This window comes from Schistocerca piceifrons, chromosome 8 (genome assembly GCF_021461385.2).
Source record: "Schistocerca piceifrons isolate TAMUIC-IGC-003096 chromosome 8, iqSchPice1.1, whole genome shotgun sequence".
Taxonomy (NCBI): Eukaryota; Metazoa; Arthropoda; class Insecta; order Orthoptera; family Acrididae; genus Schistocerca; species Schistocerca piceifrons.
This window is the reverse complement of record NC_060145.1, coordinates 489,234,659-489,254,258: the sequence shown is the minus strand read 5'-3', so window position 1 is coordinate 489,254,258 and position 19,600 is coordinate 489,234,659. Positions and strand designations below refer to the sequence as shown.

General features: G+C 43.9%; 1 protein-coding gene across 1 annotated transcript in view; it reads left to right on the top strand.

Annotated features, from left to right (window-relative positions):
• The window catches only part of LOC124711950 (protein VAPYRIN-like), a 103,771-nt gene extending 86,777 nt beyond the window's left edge, over positions 1–16,994 (top strand). The window contains exon 3 of the mRNA XM_047242219.1: positions 15,855–16,994. Within this exon, the coding sequence (XP_047098175.1) occupies positions 15,855–16,341 (487 nt within the window). The 3' untranslated portion in view covers positions 16,342–16,994. The remainder of the gene's footprint in view (positions 1–15,854) is intronic.
• Positions 16,995–19,600: the final 2,606 nt, after the last annotated feature.

Sequence of the window (19,600 nt, the reverse complement as noted above, 5' to 3'; positions counted from 1 at the left end):
TGCTAAAAAGGGTGGGAGACAACTCAGAGCCCTGAGGGGTACTCATCGACATGTGATGTAAGATGGGGCATCGACCTTACTGAGTAAACAAGAAAGTCTTATCATGGAGGAAATTATCCACTATCTTCACATAGATATCGGGGATGGTCGTCTATGTCAGCATTTTGTACACAAGATTGTCCTGTCAGATCTTATATGCGTTTTTCAGGCACAGAAAAATATCTGACGTCGACATGGTGGAGTTGAAGCCCTTGCTGACATCTTCTGTGATCCAAAGGACTTAGAGTTCGGCCGACAGGTGGGAAGCGAATCCAAATTGTTGTGGATGGGAGCCGGCCAGTGTGGCCGTGCGGTTGTAGGCGCTTCAGTCTGGAACTGCGTGACCGCTATGGTCGAATCTTGCCTCAGGCATGGATGTTTGTGATGTCCTTAGGTTAGTTAGGTTTAAGTAGTTCTAAGTTCTAGGGGACTGATGACCATAGATGTTAAGTCCCATAGTGCTCAGAGCCATTTGAACCATTTGTTGTGAATGGATTGTCCCATCTGCCACCAGAGACTTGGAAATGTGATGGAGGACCAAAGATTTGAGAACCTTGGCCATGGAATTCTGAAGGCTAATGGGCCTATTGTTAGTAAGGGACTGCGGGATCATTTGTGGGCTTGGGGATGGCAAAGATTTTGGCCCACTTCCACTGTGGGGGAAAGACGCCAGTTGTGAGACAGCGGTTCTTCATACTGGTAAATAAGACCAGTGGCTTGTGAGGGAGCCGGTGGAAGTGTTCCTTTAAAATACCATCTAAACCTGGAGCCAACTGTCCCTGCTTCCACCAGAGGATCCGCTGGATTTTCCCTGTGGACGTAAGCTGAGGGACAGATTGAGGTGGTCTTTGTCTTAAGGCGGCAATGGCCGCTAGCATTTCGTGTTCATCTTGTAGGTTATCAGGCATGAGGTTGGACGAGCGACTGGGTTTGGGCCTCAAATTCATCAGCCAGAGTTTCTACCACATGGAGGGCATCATAAGTTAAGCCATCAACACTGCGGATGGGATGGTTGTTCTTTACTGTGGAGCTCTGCAGGACTCGGACAAAAGCCCATTTGGATTTATGATGGAGGAGGAATGCAGACATCTTGTCCTCCCATTGTGTTTTCCAGTTGGCGAGCCAGTGGCAGAATTCACGCTGGAGATGGGGAAATAGGTGTGGTGCATGATGGTGGGGGTGGTCGATTCGTCCTTTGTTTCCTTTGTGGAGAGCGGAAAGACTTCACAGCCTTCTGGTATATAGCACAAACCTTCCAGGGAGCCAGGTGGTGGAGATCCTGAGAAGTGCCCAAACAGCGGGGACACGCGGGTTTTTCTGAGACCGGGAGGCTGCAGTCCTCTGATGGAGACAAGCCAGCACACTAAGGAAAAGGCAGTGAACAGTAGTTGCTGGTGTGGACTAAATGTTGACAGCTACGGCAGATGGGCCTTTGCAGCCTTCATATAATTCAATACGCACCTTGGTGGACAGGAGATACCTGATTTGGAAAATGCTTTCGAAGCCCTTCCTCCGAATAAACATAGGTGGGCGTAGGGATAAATTTCCGGGTCTCAGGGTCCCTCTTGTTGTATTGGTGGACTAAAGGGTCCAGGAAATTGAGACGAAATAATCCACCCTGACATCTGCCTCTGTAACTCCGCAAGGAAGGTCTTTGATGACGATTTTTGTTCCTTTGTCACCAGAAGCCTGAGTGTAGTAGTCCAAAGCCCTGGACTTCACAAATTTGAGGACTTGGAGATAATCATCCACGGTGTCAAGCAGGTACTTGACGTGGTCTTTCTGGTATACCGCACGCAGTTGGGCTGCAATAAGTCACAGTTCAGTGTTCAGTTTCATGTAGTTTGTGGGATTGTAAACAATGATATGATCTATCTTCTCCTTCTTTCTTGGTGGTGGAGGCGGATTCTGAGAAGTGGGGTCTGGATGGGGACCCATGTCCTGCTCCATGGCAGCAACAGGTGTCGCTGCTGCAGGTGCGGAGGCATTGGAATCTGAATCATGGCCGCAGTGATGGGCGTGAGTGGAAGACCATTTAGATTGTCAACTGTGGAGGGGACCACCAGGGTCAGAATCCCCAGATAGCACCGTAGGGGTGACGAGATGGTGGAGATGAAGCATCACCCGGCAAGGCGTCTGCATGTCGGTTGGTTGTAATAATGCTGGGGGCCGACATGGCTTGACTATCCACAGGTGAGAGGTCTATCACCAGGCGGCCACGGGAATAGACGACGAAGAGGACGATCGGTCTCTGACACGATACTGTGTACAGGGTTCATGTGAATCAGTATCACTCTTAGTGGTTATCAGTGACTTGTGGTGGGAAGCAGATGCGCTCGGTCCTTAGCCCGTTGGGGGGTGTCAGTATCAGCACAGCCGGCAGCTTGCCACGATGGCTGTTGAGTGGCTGGTGTCACATTGCCATGCGAAGGGGAAATGGAAGAGTTGCCTAACCATGGATTCCTGTCCTTGGCCCTATTCATGTTTAGCCCCGGTCCGACTGATGTAGTCAGGTTGCTGGTGGCAGGCTATCGGCATGAATGCCTGTCGCCTGTCTATACCCGGTACAACGGGATGAATAGAAAATAATGAATTCAAAATAATGAAGCTGCCTTACTCGGTGAACGACAAATCGATGACGACTCACACTACAACTAGACAATGCTGAGCAACACTCCTGACTGTAATGAACAACACGCATGTACTCACAAGTAAACACTGTCAGGGCTCCAACCTGAATGACCTGGGAGGCTGCTTTTCTTCTTTATTGGATTTCGATTCTCTTCCAGAGGGGTGGCGGGGAGGGGGGGCTGGCAGCAGCACAATACGCCCCTCTGCAGCCTACAGAAAAGTTAGAAAGCAGAATTAGGAGATATCATAAAAATAAAAGCAGACAATAAAATGGCGACTGTTAAAACTGAAACATGGCAGAAGAGGTGCGAAGAAAATATAAAAACAAAGGGTCAGTGATGTTGATTAATGGTTCAAATGGCTCTGAGCGCTATAGGACTTAACTGCTGTGGTCATCAGCCCCTAGAACTTAGAACCACTTAAACCTAACTAACCTAAGGACTTCACACACATCCATGCCCGACGCAGGATTCGAACCTGCGACTGTAGTGGTCGCACGGTTCCAGATTGAAGCGCCTAGAACCGCTTGGCCACTCCGGCCGGCGATGCTGATTAAAACATAAATAGATAGGCACAATTAAACAACACGGGACAGTCTGGTTGCTGTTAACAACAGTTAAAAACACACTTAGCGACAGTATGATGGCTGTTTGCAACACTCGTTGAATCCTCAAGGGGACGCTCATGGAAAACTGCACTATAGAGTACGATGGCATAGGGGCGAGTGGGGGGCCTGGACAGATGCCAATGGAGGGAGAGGACACAGAAAAGGGGGGGGGCAGGGCAGATGAAAGAAGGAGTGGGAAACGCAGTGGAGGGAAAAAAAGGACTTGGGAGAGAGAATGGAGTCAAAGAGAAGGTAGGCAGGGAAGAAACAGGATGGAGGGAGGGACAGGGAGCCTGGGGAAAGGACAGAGGGGAAGGTGAGTATCAGAGTTGATAAGAGGGATAAATAGAGAGAGAGAGAGAGAGAGAGAGAGAGAGAGAGAGAGAGAGAGCATCATCCAGGAAAGGAGATGGTGTAGAGGTGGAGGGAGGGGGGACACAATGGTGAAGGCGTGGCATTGGGCTGGGGTTGGAGAAGAGTTGAGCAACCAGGGGATGGGGAGGGGGGATCAAGTCGGCAGGAGGTGTAGAGGACTCAGATATGGGCTGGGAGGTGTATATGGAAGGTGAGGTAGAGTGGTGCTCGAGGATCTAGAGGGACCTATAGACTTGGGGGGGGGGGTGGATATCCAGGTGGAAGTGGCATAACATAGGGTGGGACGGATTAAGGATTTGTAGGTGTGGAGGATGGTAGAGGGGTTCAACCCCCATGTCTGGCCAGAGAGGAGTCTAAGGAGGTGGAGGCGGTTGTTTGCTTTGGATTGGAGAGCGGAGATGAGGGATCCAGTCGAGGTGACAGTCAATGGTGAGTCCAAGGTAGGTGAGGGTGGAGGAGAGGTGGACATGACGGGAGAAAAATCAAGGAGCCGGAAGGAGCGAGTGGTACGACCTATGTTGGTTGCCTGGGTCATGGAAGGATTGATTTTGAGCTGCCACTGGTTACACCATGTGGCAAAAAGGTCAAGGTGATTCTGAAGAAGTTGTTGGGACCATTGAACGGTACTGTCGCCCTGTTTTTCTAACTTGTGCCTGTGTACTTACTGGAAGTTATTGTTTTATCCCCTGTATTATATTGTTTGTTATCTTCCTATTATGTTTTTTTTACTCTTTTATCGGTTGTAGAGCGGCGTATTAATAGAAATTCAATAAATCGAATCGAAATTCAAAATTCAATAAAGGAAAAAAATACAATGCTCAGCTATGGCCGACTTACTGGGCTGCGACAGGCTCATGTTCATGTATTGTACAAATCGTCTGACCTATGTACGCTTTGCCATACTGGCAAGAAATTTTGCAAAAAACCCGGCCTTCCGCAGACCCAGATCATCCTTGACCGAACCGAGAAGGACACCTATCTTCGCCAGTGGCCGGAAAATTAATTTTACACGATATTTCCTTTGGATCCTGCCTACTTTAGACGAAAGGTTGCCGACGTATGGAAGGAACGCCCTGGACTTGAACAGCTGCTTGCCTTCTTCATGTTGTGGGTGGTCACGTTTCTTTCTTCTTAGCGTTGTACTGATGTGATGTAGAGAATAACCATTGTCTCTGAACACCGACTATAGGTGTTCTAGCTCCTTTCTAAGGCTGTCTCCATCAGAAACAACATGGGCCCGGTGCACCAACGTTCTAAGGACGCCGGTAGTTCGTGAAGGGTGATGGCAACTCGACGCTTGCAGGTAAAGGTCCGTATGTGTGGGCTTATGGTAGACAGAATGTCCTAATGACCCATCCACTCTCCTAGTAACCAAGACGTCAAAAAACGGTAAGTAACGATCCTTCTCTACTCCATCGTAAACTGGATGGGGCCATTCTACAAAAGTGCCAGCTACATATCGCCTGGGGACTCCCGGTTTAAGTTCTGTCGAACAAGTGCCCTTTCCTGAATGTCTTCCATAAAAAAGTTTGCTACCAGAGCGGAGAGAGGACTGTCCATGGCAATACCGTCTTTCTGCTCAAAATATTCGTTGTTAAATAAAAAGTAAGTCGACGAAAGGACATGATGCAAAAGTGCTGTTATGTCGTCCGTGAACTTCTTCCTGGAGAGTCTATAAGAGCAACCTTACTGAAAAGTCAGATGTCATCGAAGCTCACTAGTAAGTCAGTTTCACTGAGTTGAAGTGACTTCTGTCTATTGATGACGTCAGCAGAGTTGCGAACATGATGCGCGCACTTCCCCACAAAAGGTCTCAGTACAGGCAAGATGTATCGCCACATCATACGTACGGGCGTCGATATTACTGACGGTCGGCCGTAACAGAACCTCTTTTTTATGAATTTTCGGAAGCCCATATAACCTGGGTGGCACGGAACTATGAGACCTTAATCTTTTGGTGTCAGTCTTTCGATACAATGGTTCACTCAGCAAGTTATCTTCGGTCTACAACCCCCCCCCCCCCCCCCGCCACATCCGTGGCAACAGCACGGTGGCGTTTCCCTCATCGGCTGGTAAGGCCATCGTGCGAGGATTTTGTCGTAATTTTCGTAGTGCGGCTCTGGTCGTTTGCCAGCCGAAGTATTGTGGCAAGAAGTCAACATGATCCGGCTGCAAATCACGAATTCGGTACGCCGGAAAACCTCAAGAATCACGATATTGAAGTAATTGTATATAATACAACTGAGCCCATAGTTATGCTCGTACAAAGTGATCAATTCTATACAATAGAAAGCAGTTACAACAAAAAACGTCTTGCCATTGAACATACAAAAAGACTGAAAAGTACTGAGCTGGTTAGTTCTTGTACGGTCGTAACAGACTACATGCGAGCTATGTTGAATTTGATACATGTCTATCCAATAACGGAACAGATGCCAAATATTACACAAGATGGCGTAGACAGATAAAACAGAAACTACTTTCACACACACAATATAGCAAAAAACAATAAACGTGCTCACAGAAAGTGACCGTGAGCAACGATATAAAACCAATTACAAGAACTTGTCACTGAATATGTAGAATACTGAAATAACTAAACTGCGTAGTTTCAGTGGTGTATTTACAATGAAACTCTGTGTTAAGCTTGCTACCGTTATGTAAAAGTACAGAACAGACAAAGAATAAAAACCGCTCCACAAATAATTCAACAATGAAAAACAGATATTAACAAATGTTTACTGTACAACTATGAACTATAACAAGGAACGGGTGAGTGCTTACACCAAACTGCATCGTCAGTTGAGTTCGCACATGTGACAGTAAGTAACTAGCTATAAAATACAGTTATGAAGTAACTGTGAAAATAATCTGGGAACGTAATAAAAACTCGTGGAACGATCGTAAGTAATGAATGACATAGTCACAGAAAGGCATTGTGACCGAAAATGTGAAAGGCCTAAAACAACTACCCTGGTGCTTATTGTGTATTGCTGAAGATATAGCAAGCGAGCCTCGTTGAACTAACTACAATTATTGACAACAGAAGAGAACAAATGCTACGTTCATAGAGGCATACAACGCATTCACCAATCGATCGTCGAGTAACAATGCACGCTGTAACAGAACCAGTAATTCTGGTCATTTAAAATGATCATGACTACAGCATAAAAGCGATTACATCAAATGAAATGAAATGAGCTTTTGGCATACGTCAAATAATGTGTTTCCATTGAACATATAAAAAAAGTAAAAATAGCATCTGGTTAGGTCTAGAAAAGTGAGTTGCGCTGAATTTTCTGCGTTCCTGCATGATAAAAGAACAAATGCCAAAGATTATGCACAGGTGCACCAACACCACATACATGAAACAAAAACTGATTACAGAAGCGAATATGAACAAATTGCATCCAACCAAGAAAAGGCACTGTAGTGTTTTCACAAAAAGTGAATAAAAGCAGTTACAAAAACGGTATTCTCATTGAAATTGTGGAAAATTAAATTAACTAAACTGGATAATTTCAGTTGTGTCTTGACCACTCAAACCTGACTGTTTTACATTTCTACTATTAGGTTCGATACAAGAGGAAATGACCATTTGTTACACAACGTCAATGAGTAATTGGTTAAACAAAGGACTGCAACGCAAGAACATCTGATGTTTGCATCACCGTTATGTGGTGTATAAGAAATTAAAATTTAAAAAATGTGGCGGAAAACTACCGCAACACCAAAAAGGAGTTGCCCAACATAAGCGAAAGTTGGTAGGAGTCTTTCTACGTCTGAAAGATGATCTCTATTCAGATTTCGTGTCAGTCGCGTAAGAGTCGCGGAACAAGCGCCACTATAAGGATGAAAATCAGGTTTGCTTTAAATAAACGCTGTAACGGTCGTGAGCCTTGGTTAACTTTGAGATTAGACGTAGTGGGTTAATGTTAATGAAGAATGCCAATAAGGCGACAAGAATGCCAGTATCAACACCTCACTTAATTTGAACAAGATCATGTAATAGAGCTATGAAAAGCTGGATGTTCCTTCTGCCGCACTGTAGAAAGACGTGGCAGGAATGTAGCCACTGTACGTGACTGCTGGCAGCGGTGGTCTCCAGAATGTACGGTCGCAAGCAACATGGCACCACAGGTAGCGAAGACCATCGGGTTCGACTTAGGGCTCTGGCGCAGCGGCAGCAGCAATCTGAGCACCACTACAGTGGCACAACCAACTGTCACAAATCAGCTACTTCAAGGACAGGTCCAAGTGAGACGCCCTGTGCATTCCACTGACCTGTAAAGTCAAAACCACCAACTTCAGTGGTGTCAAGTGAGAGCCTTCTGGAGGGCGGGCTGGAGGTTTCCTGTGCTTCCTGAGTCAGCAGCTCGTGGTCGTGCGGTAGCGTTCTCGCTTCCCGCGCCCGGGTTCCCGGGTTCGATTCCCGGCGGGGTCAGGGATTTTCTCTGCCTCGTGATGACTGGGTGTTGTGTGATGTCCTTAGGTTAGTTAGGTTTAAGTAGTTCTAAGTTCTAGGGGACTGATGACCATAGATGTTAAGTCCCGTAGTGCTCAGAGCCATTTCTTGTGCTTCCTGACGAAAGCTCTGTCTCGGTACCAGCTATGGCCGTATGTTGGTTAAAACAGCTGAGGGCCTGCAGCCAACCTGTCTGCGTGCTAGACACACTGGACCTGTACCTGGAGTTATGGTCTGGGGTGCGATTTCGTATGACAACAGGAGCACTCTCATGGTTATCCCACGAACCTGACTGCAAATTTGTACGTCAATCTGGTGATCCTACCTGTTGTGCAGCCGTTCACGAACAGTATTCCAGCGGGTGCTTTCCAACAGGATAACGCTCGCGCACACAACCCAACATGCTCTACAGAGCGCCGACATAGGCCTTGGCCTGCTCGATCACCAGATCGGTGTCCAGTCCAGAACATATCGGACTTTTTTTTGAGTCATCAGCCGTCTGATTTGATGTGGCCTGCCATGAGTTCCTCTGCTGTGCCAACCTCTTCATCTCAGAGTAGCACTCGCAACATACGTCCTCAATTATTTGCTGGATGTATTCCAGTCTTTGTCTTTCTCTACAGTTCTTCCTCGCTACACCTTCCTTTAGTACCTTCGAAGTAATTCCCTGATGTCTTAACAGATGATCTATCATCCTGTCCCTTCTCTATGTCAGTGTTTTCCACATATTCCTTTCCTCTCCGATTCTGCGCCGAATCTCCTCATTCCTTTCCTTATCAGCCCACATAATTTTCAACATTCTTCTTTACCACCATATCTCAAATGCTTCGATTCTCTTCTATCCAGCTTTCCTACAGTCCATGTTTCACCACCACACAATGCCTCCTCAAATCAAGACCTTTGTTTGAAACTAGCAAATTTGTCTTGGCCAGGAATGCGCTTTTTGCCAGTGCTAGTCTGCTTTTGATGTCCTCCTTGATTCGTCCGTCAGAGTTATTTTGCTGCCTAGGTAGCAGAATTCCTTAACTTCATCCACTTTGTAATCATCAATTCTGACATTAAGTTTCTCACTGTTCTCATTTCTGCTACTTCTCATTACTTTTGTCTTTCTTCGATTTATTCTCAATCCATATTCTGTACTCATTAGGTTGCTTATTCCATTCAGCACATTTTGTAATTCTTCTTCACTTCCACTTGGGGTAGCAATGTCATCAGCGAATCGTATCACTGACAACATTTCACCTGGTATTTTTATTCCACTCCTGAACCTTTCTTTTATTTCTATCACTGCTTCTTCGATGTGCAGATTGAACAGTAGAGGCGAAACACTACATCCCTGTCTTACACCCTTTTTAATCCGAGCACTTCGTTCTTGGTTGTCCACTCTTATTATTCCCTCTTGGCTGTTGTATGTATTGTATATTACCTGTCTCTCCCCACAGCTTACGCCTCTTTTTCTCAGAATTCCGAACATCTTGTACCATTTTGCATTGTCGAATGCTTTTTCCAGGCCGACAAATCCTATGAACGGATCTCGATTTTTCTTTAGTCTTGCTTCAGCTCTAGCAGTCTTCTGAACTGTGTGGATGATGCTTTTCCGGAAGTCAGATGGTATGTCGCCAGACTCATGCATCCTACACACGGCCGTTTTGTTACCACTTCCACCAATAATTTTAGAAATTCTCATGGATTGTCTATTCCTTCTGCCTTATTTGATCGGCCGTTTTGTTACCACTTCTACCAATGATTTTAGAAATTCTCATGGATTGTCTATTCCTTCTGCCTTATTTGATCGTAAGTCCTCCAAACCTCTTTTAAATTCTGATCCCCTATCACTTCTGTTTCTTCTACTATCACATCAGACAAATCTCCCCTCAAAGAGGCCTTCAATGTACTGTTTCCACCTACACGCTCTCCTATGCATTAACAGTGGAATTCCCGTTGCACTCTTAATGTTACCATCCTTGCTTTTATTTTCACCGAAGGTTGTTTTGACTTTCCTGTTTTCTGAGTCAGTCTTTCCGACAATCTTTTCTTTTTAGATTTCTTCACATTTTTGATGCAGACATTTCGTCTTAACTTTGCTGGACTTCCTATTTATTTCATTCCTCAGTGACCTTTATTTCTGTATTCCTGAATTTCCATGAACATTTTTGTACTTCCTTGTTTCATCGATCTACTGAAGCATTTCTTCTGTTACACATGGTTTCTTCATAGTTATCTTTTTTGTACCTATGTTTTTCTTTGCAATTCCTGTTATTGCCATTTTTAGGAATGTCCATTCCTCTTAAACTGTACTGCCTACTGAGTTATTCCTTGTTGCTGTATCTATAGCCTTAGAGAATTTAAAGCGTATCTCGTCATTTATTAGTACTTCTGTTTCCCACTCATTTGCGTATTTCCTAAACTTCAGCCTACTCATCATCACTACTACATTGTGATCTGAGTTTATATCAGCTCCTGGAAACGCCTTACGATCCAGTATCTGATTTCCTGATCTCTGTCTGACCATGATGTAATTTAACTGAAATCTTTCCGATACACCTGGGCTTTCCAGGTGTACCTCCGCTTGTGATTCTTGAACAGAGTATTCATAATTACTAGCTGAAATTTGTCACAGAACTCAATTAGTCTTTATCCTCTCTCACTTGTTCCCCTTTCACTTCTTGTCCCAAGCCCATATTCTCCTGTAACCATTTGTTCTGTACCTTCCCTACAGTTGCCTTCCAGTCCCCTATGGCTATTAGATTTTCATCTCCCTTTATGTACTGTATTTCCCTTTCAGTATCCTCACATACTTTCTCTATCTCTTCATCTTCAGGTTGCGACGTCGCCATGTATACGTGAACTGTCATTGTCGATGTTGGTTTGCTGTCGATTCTGATAAGAACAGCCCTACCACTGAACTGTTCACAGTAACACTCTCTCTGCCCTATCTTCTTACTCATAACGAATCCTACTCTCGTTACACCATTCTCTGCTGCTGTTCATATTATCCTACATTCATCTGACTAGAAATCCTTGTATTCTTTCCATTTCACTTCACTGACCCCTACTATATCTAGACTGAGCCTTTTCATTTCCCTTTTCAAATTTTCGAGCTTCGCTACCATGTTCAATCTTCTGACATCCCACGTCTCAACTCGTAGAACGTTATCCTTTCGCTGGTTATTCAATCTTTGTCTTATAGTCACCTCCTCCCTTGGCAGTCACCTCCCGAAGATCCGAGGAGGGACTATTCCGGAATCTTTTGCCACTGGAGAGATCATGATGACACTTTTTCAGTTAAAGGCCGCATGTCCTGTGGATACACGTTATGTGTCTTTAATGCTGTGGTTTCCATTGCCTTCTTCGTCATGCCGTTGACCATTACTGATTCTTCCACCTTTAGGGGCAGCTTCTCACCCCAAGGACAAAGACCGTACCCCTTGATCACGGGGACATTATCGGAGAACAGCTCCAGCGTCATCCACAGCCAGCATTAACCGTTCCTGTATTGGCCAACCAGGAACTCCATCCCACAAACCAAGATCCGGCACCTCTACAACACAATGCAAGCACGTTTGCATGCTTCCATTGAACGTTCTGGCTGCTGCACAGGTTATTAATGTACCTGCTTTTCCCATTTGCAATGGCTTACCTGGCACTAACATTAACCTGTGATCTTACGATGACAATCACTTCACACTAAATATACTACCGTGACACATGTGAAGGGCTTATTTCAATAGTGGTACAAGTCCATTTTTGTTCATTCTGAGATACAGAGTCCTAAAGTTATAAGAGCGCTGAAAAATCTGCAGTTGAGACATATACTTGATATTTCTGGTATCTCAACTGCAGATATTTCAGCGCTCTTTTAACTTTAAGACTCTGTCTCTCAGAATGAAAAAAAATGCACTTGTACCACTACTGAAATAAGCCTTTCACCTATTACCAAAATTTCATTACTATGGGTTAAATATTTCTCAGGATTATTATGTCTAAAAGCAAATTGTGTGCATATAAGTATAAACAGAAAAATATAAGTCTACATAAAAGCTCATCATAAACAGAGTGACTCAGCTATATTCTAAGAGGCAACAACCCATTAGTCGCAGCACCTCTGCATTTCAATGGACGTCAGTATACAGATCAGAACACCAAGACCTAAAAGAGAATGAAAATAGGCGAGCAATTCAGTGGAAATGAGTTAAATTGCTCACGCTCATAGAAGTGGCACTCTTCAAGGACTTATGTCAGAAAATCTTAACAACAAGATAACTTCAGGAGGTGCAGTAACTGAATCGATACGTATGTAGGGAAACTAATGTAGTCACGAGACGCAATAATGAGTGCCAGATGCAGAAACATAAAGTAAATAAGGTATGAAGTTGAAACTTTACCTTATCCTTAAGTAAGGAAATAATCAGTAGTTAAAGATCCCAAAGAAAACAGATTTTACATCTTGCTACTCACAATCAGGGAACAGACTGCGCTAGACGAGAAACCATGTGGCTTAAAACTAAGTAGCACCATTGCTAGTACTCCATTTAAGACTGTGGATATGTATGAATCGGTATACAGATTAGAGGCACTCAAAGGCGCATGCCTTCACCAGCACCGGCCTTAGGAAAGCATTGTGGGGTCAAAGTGATATTCAGGCCATTGGCTGACGACGAGTAGTTGAGAATTAACGTTTTCTGTGTTGCCATTCGACAGGAAACATCAAGAAGCGTTTCACATACTTGCTACTAAACTGAGATCTATTTTGAATAAATAAACTATGGGACTTCGACTACAGACAGCGAATTTATCAACTCTATGTATGCATAATAGCCACAGACAAAGATGAGTACTTAATCGATTGATGGATATTGTATTTACCAACAGTAATAAATCACTTGGCAGATTAATACAATGACTGTGTTTTATCAAATGGTTCAAATGGCTCTGAGCACTATGGGACTCAACATCTTAGGTCATAAGTCCCCTAGAACTTAGAACTACTTAAAGCTAACTAACCTAAGGACACCACACACACCCATGCCCGAGGCAGGATTCGAACCTGCGACTGGAAGAGTGAATAAAACATTATATTACTCACTTAACCCGTGAGTTTTGCTGTTGAGAAGGGTTTACTCCACACAGAGAACTGGTACTGGTTGCATGAAGCATATTTTATGTGGTATCTTGGGTTAACTGAGTTCATTCAGAGATAGAGTATAGGAATCTTTAAAGGATACTGGGTGAAAACTTTTGTGAGGATGGTACAGCTGTGCATATGTCCCTTAATATACAGAGAACATCCAACATTTTGTGCCATAGAAGGAAGAAAATTTACAATAGATTGGTTGGTTGTCACTGGGTGTAAAGTATTTAAACCAACAAACTCTGGGAGGTTGTAGGGGACATCAAAACAAATATTTTTCCCTAATGTCATTTTTCATATGAGGAGTATTTAAACCGGTAGAGGAAGATTTCTCTGGCGGCAAATTAATTAAACCAACAAACACTTTTCCATTTTTTTGGGACCAAGAGACAACACATTAACACAACCCAATTTCAACTACAGTAGATTTTCAAAAATGCCTCCATTGACACGTAAACAAAGGCTACACCGTCGGATCATGTTCTGTCTGACATGGGCAAAAACCCTATAGTATTCTGAATTTTTCCTGCTGCTGCTACTATCCGGGCAACCAGATCGTCTTCTGATGCAACAGGGGTTGCGTAAAAAAAGTTGCGCATCTCTCCCCACAAAACAAAGTCCAGAGGGGACATATCTGGGGATCGAGCAGGCCGTGGTACAGGACCACCTCAGCCAATCCACGTTGCTGGGAACCGTCGGTCCAGGAACCGACGCACACGACGACTGAAACGTGCTGGCGCTCCGTCATGGTTGGAACCACATGCGTTGTCCTGTAGGGAGCGGGACGTCTTCCAGCAATTCTGGCAATACTCTGGCTAGAAAATTGTAATAGTGCCTCTCATTTAATGGCCTAGGTATCAGTTACGACCCAATTAAACAGTCCCCAAGAACACCGACCCACACATTAACGATGAACCGCACTTGATGAGCGCTAGTAACTGTGGTATGTGGGTTATCCTCATTCCAAACATGCGAATTGTGCATGTTGAAGACTCCATCACGCCCGAACGTTGCTTCATCGGTAAACAACACAGAGGATGGAAATTTAGGATGCATTTCACACTGTTCCAGGTACCACTGCGAAAACTGTGCTCTGGGTGGATAGTCAACTGGTTCCAGCTTGTGGACACGCTGTAAATGAAATGGATGTAACAATTGCTCTCGAAGGACTGTTCTTACATTCGTCTGATTTGTCCCCATGTTACGTGCAATTGCACGAGTGTTGATTGAAGGATCCTGCTGCATGTGCTGCAAGACAGCTTCCTCAAATTGCAGCGTTCCTACCGTGCGAAGGCGACCCTGTCCAGGTTGTTGTTGTTGTTGTTGTTGTGGTCTTCAGTCCTGAGACTGGTGTGATGCAGCTCTCCATGCTACTCTATCATGTGCCAGCTTCTTCATCTCCCAGTACCTACTGCAACCTACATCCTTTTGAATCTGCTTAGTGTATTCATCTCTTGGTCTCCCTCTACGATTTTTACCGTCCACGCTGCCCTCCAATACTAAATTGGTGATCCCTTGATGCCTCAGAACATGTCCTACCAACCGATCCCTTCTTCTAGTCAAGTTGTGCCACAAACTTCACTTCTCCCCAATGCTATTCAATACCTCCTCATTAGTTATGTGATCTACTCACCTAATCTTCAGCATCCTCCTGTAGCATCACATTTCGAAAGCTTCTATTCTCTTCTTGTCCAAACTATTTATCGTCCATGTTTCACTTCCATACATGGCCACACTCCATACAAATACTTTCAGAAATGTCTTCCTGACACTTAAATCTATATTCGATGTTAACAAATTTCTCTTCTTCAGAAACGCTTTCCTTGCCATTGCCAGTCTACATTTTATATCCTCTGTACTTCGACCATCATCAGTTATTTTTCTCCCCAAATAGCAAACTCCTTTACTACTTTGTCTCATTTCCTGATCTAATTCTCTCAGCATCACCCAACTTAATTCGACTACATTCCATTATCCTCGTTTTGCTTTTGTTGATGTTCATCTTATATCCTCCTTTCAAAACCCTATCCACTCCGTTCAACTGCCCTTCCAAGTCCTTTGCTGTCTCTGACAGAACTACAATGTCATCGGTGAACCTCGAAGTTTTTATTTCTTCTCCATGGATTTTAATACCTACTCCGAACTTTTCTTTTGTTTCCTTCACTGCTTGCCCATCCAGGTAATCTGCTAAATGACCTGGTCTCACGCAGACGTTGGTACACAGCAGCACAGGTCGTATGATGCAGGATATGGCAATTAGGATATGGTTGTTGATTAACCTGCCGTGCAGCTCGTCATTGTGGTACGCACCAACCATATCAGTGTACTCGCTCCAGGTGTATAGCTCCATTAGTAAACAGAGACAATGCACTACTACACTGGTGGACAACAGTTACCTACAACTGAAGATAGTAATACGGCTTCTAACAACTGAAGAGCGTAATATGGCCCCCACCATTTTAAATAATCCTCGTAGGAAAAAATGGCATTAGGTAAAAATATTTACTTTGATGTCCCCTACAACCTCCCAGAGTTTTTACCCTGTAGTTGTATGTTTTCTTCAGTGTGTTTGGACAGATGAGTGATAACCTCGTTTTTTTGTGCAGGAGCCTTTCTGCAAAAGAGAAGGACAGGAGACTAATCAAGGCAGCTAAGCAGGGGACCGTGGATGATGTGCGGACGCTGCTCGCAGCAGGGGCCGATGTGGGGGCGAGAGAAGAGGAAGGCACCAGGAGAACCGCCCTGCATTATGCAGCAGCAGAGGGACACGTCGAGGCTGCGAGGTGTTTGGTAGAGGCTGGCGCAGAAATGAGTGCCAGGACGTCCCGTGGGAACACGCCTCTGCACAGGGCTGCCTGGAACGGCCACGCAGCAGTGGTGCGGCTGCTGACGGCGTCCTCTGCCGACCCCAACGCTTGGAGTGAGGGTGGGTGGACTCCACTGCACGATGCGGCGTTCAATGGCCACGCGCAGGCAGCGACTGCACTGCTGCAGGCAGGGGCCGACCGGAGAGCCAGAAATAATGAAGGCAAGACGGCACTCGACCTCGCCAGGGAGAAGAACCATCAGCAGCTGATAGACATTCTAAGATGAAGCTAGCAGCAGAACAAATAAGTCTGCAGTAAAATTAAAAGAACATCGCTGCACAATGTTTGGTTATTTTTGATTTACAGAATACAAGAAACGTTAATTCTGCAGTTATTCGTTGTACCTGTGTCAACTTAGTACATATAACAGCACTAGTAGCACCACACAAGAGTGATAAATTACTTATCTATAAACTATTGTAAATAACAAAAGGCACACTTTATTTCATAAAAATACTAACAAAAATCGAAAACTGTACTATTACTAATAAACATAAGTTTTTGGCAATATTTAACTAGTGAAAAGTACTTCATAGGAACGTGACTGCTGCTATGTGAAACTACTGTAATTTCACTTTACACACATTACTGCCACATAAGTTCTATAGTTATGATGTATCTTCAGTATATATGTAAGACTGAATTTACTTCTTTCTCTGGCATGAAGATAGTGCAATAACTTGTGCCTGCAATTACAGTGTGATATTATTCTCAATATTCACACCACGTAAGTACTGATTTCAGACTAAATTTACTCATGGGTCCGCAATACAGGCGGTCCAGTATGTAATGTATTCAATTAGAATGTGACATTGGGTTTAATATTATCACAGTGTTATGTGCTTATCATCTAAAATGGTATTATCAGTTTATTTGTACACTACTGGCCATTAAAATTGCTACACTAAGAACAAATGCAGATGATAAATGGGTATTCGTTGGACAAACATATTATACTAGAAGTGACATGTTATTACAGTTTCTCGCAATTTGGGTGCATATAGCCTGAGAAATCAGTACCCAGAACAACCACCTCTGGCCGTAATAACGGCCTTGATACGCCTGGGCATTGAGTCAAACAGAGCTTGGATGGCGTCTACAGGTACAGCTGCCCATGCAGCTTCAACACAATACCACAGTTCATCAAGAGTAGTGACTGGTGCATTGTGACAAGCCAGTTGCTCGGCCACCATTGACCAGACGTTTTCAGTTGGTGAGAGATCTGGAGAATATGCTGGCCAGGGCAGCATTCGAACATTTTCTGTATCCAGAAAGGCCTGTACAGGACCTGTATCATGCGGTTGTGCTTATCCTAATTAATTCAGTCTCCACACAACTTTAATGCTGCTGTTAGGATTTATTACCATGTGTCAAGCTACACAGATATTGAGTCCCACGTTAAAGGATGTTACAGACGACCTTCCTTCTTTCCACATTTTTTTTCTGTCCACTTTCAGTACATTTCTGTCAGCTCCATGTCACGTAATCAGGGTGTCTGTACACGCCGCACAGGAACCGTTGTCGGACAGGCACAACAGCCGCCCCAGGCTGCAGTCCACAGAAAATACGGCACATGGGAAATGTAAAACGGAACTGACAATTTGTCTGGGCAATCCGATCAGAAAACTGAGCGTAGTACACGACACTGGAACGCTACTCCACTTCGAAGGTATGGAACCCAGTAGTATTAATATTATTTTTAAAATGGCAAGCTGAAAAGAAGTTTGCAGTTCGCTAAAATGAGCGATAAAATATTATCATTAGCAGCTGTCTACGGGGCAGTACATGCGGCCTATCCTTTAAGTTGTTATGTGATGGCAATGTAATACAACCTTGTTTGTGACAGATTCTCAACAAAAAAGTGATTTTTCAGTTACATAAGTATCAAAGGTCCATTTTTTTGCAGTAAGAAAGACTGAACCAGTAACCAGATGCAGTAACGGAGTCATAAATGAAAAATAGTAAATGCGAAAAGTAAGGATAATACCAGTATCACCTTGATAGCGTTGCATCTTCTTTGTCATCAAACTACAACTATCAAAAGAAAAAGAGTTGGACTTAGTTAGGAAACCGATTGTCAACTATGAATAGAACACAGTCATACATATTACACAATGCTACACATGAAATGAAACACATGTCAAGCAGAATGGCGCACCTGGCGTAGTAATTAAAATAACATAAGTACAGGACCAAAGTTCTATATTTTGCTCCATAAATCAAGTAAATTTACGTTAATTGATTGAATTGTTGATATCCTTATTGATGTAATTATACGAATTCTCTGACTTCCTTTTTAACCTTATAGTGGAATATTTTTTCAGGATTTTTGTATGTATTAAGCTCTAGTGCGTCTATGCAAGTAACAATAGGAACAGGCAGTGAGCCTTCCATACTCCAATACGTCGATGCAGCAATAGTACAGGGTGTCAAAAAAGTCCCTTTACAACTTCAAAATTTTATTACAACGGCAGTTGATGAAATATTTTAACAACATTTCTTTTATTGTAATCAGTGTTTATAAAGGTTTTTTCGACAGTGTTTAATAGACCTCTGTATGGGCACCTTTAGTTGCACGAAACACATCAAGACAATACTCGATTTCTTGCCATGTTCACTGTAGCACAGCGCGATCAATGTGGGCAGTGGCATTACGAATCCTTTGCTTCAAGTCAGCAATGTCCAGCATCTGTGTTTGATACACGATATCTTTTACGTACCCCCATCAAAAGAAGTCCAAGGGAGTGATATCTGGCGAACGCGGTGGCCAAGGAATTGGCCCATCCCTGCCAATCAATCTGCCTGGAAATGTTTCATTGAGGAACCGACGAATATGCAGTCCTCAATGTGATGGTGCACCATCTTGCTGGAAAATGGTAGTTCGTTGTAAGTCAATCATCTGTGGCTTTTCATGTTCGGTCAGAAGGTCGAGGTAAACATTTGCAGTAACTGTTGACTCGTTGAAGAAAAATGCACAAATTATTCGGTTGTACATGATTCCACACCTCACGTTCACTTTTGGACTATCGCGGTGAAGCTCCCTAGTCACATGGGGGCGTTCAGAACCCCACATTCTCACATTGTGTCTGTTTACTATCCCAGAAACATGAAAAGTTGTCTCCTCACTGAAACAAACTCGCTTGTGGAACGCTTCATCCTCCAGCATGTTGAGTGAGAACTCTGTCCGTTTCGGCTAGTCATTTGTCTCAAGTGTCTGTAACAGTTGCACTTTGTAAGTATACAACCGTAAGTTCTTGTGGAGGACCTTATGCACAGCTGAACGTCGTAGTTGCAGCTGTCTGGCAGCAGTGCGAATGGACTTGGTAAGTGAACGAGTGAAGACGTTTAAAACGCAATTGTTGTTTTCCTCGGATTTTCTTGTTCACCCGCTCCTCACTTTATCCAACTTTATCCTGTCTCCATAAATTTTTTGTGCTATGCACGGATGAAAGGGCACGATGGTGCATCTCTTCCATACTTCGTTC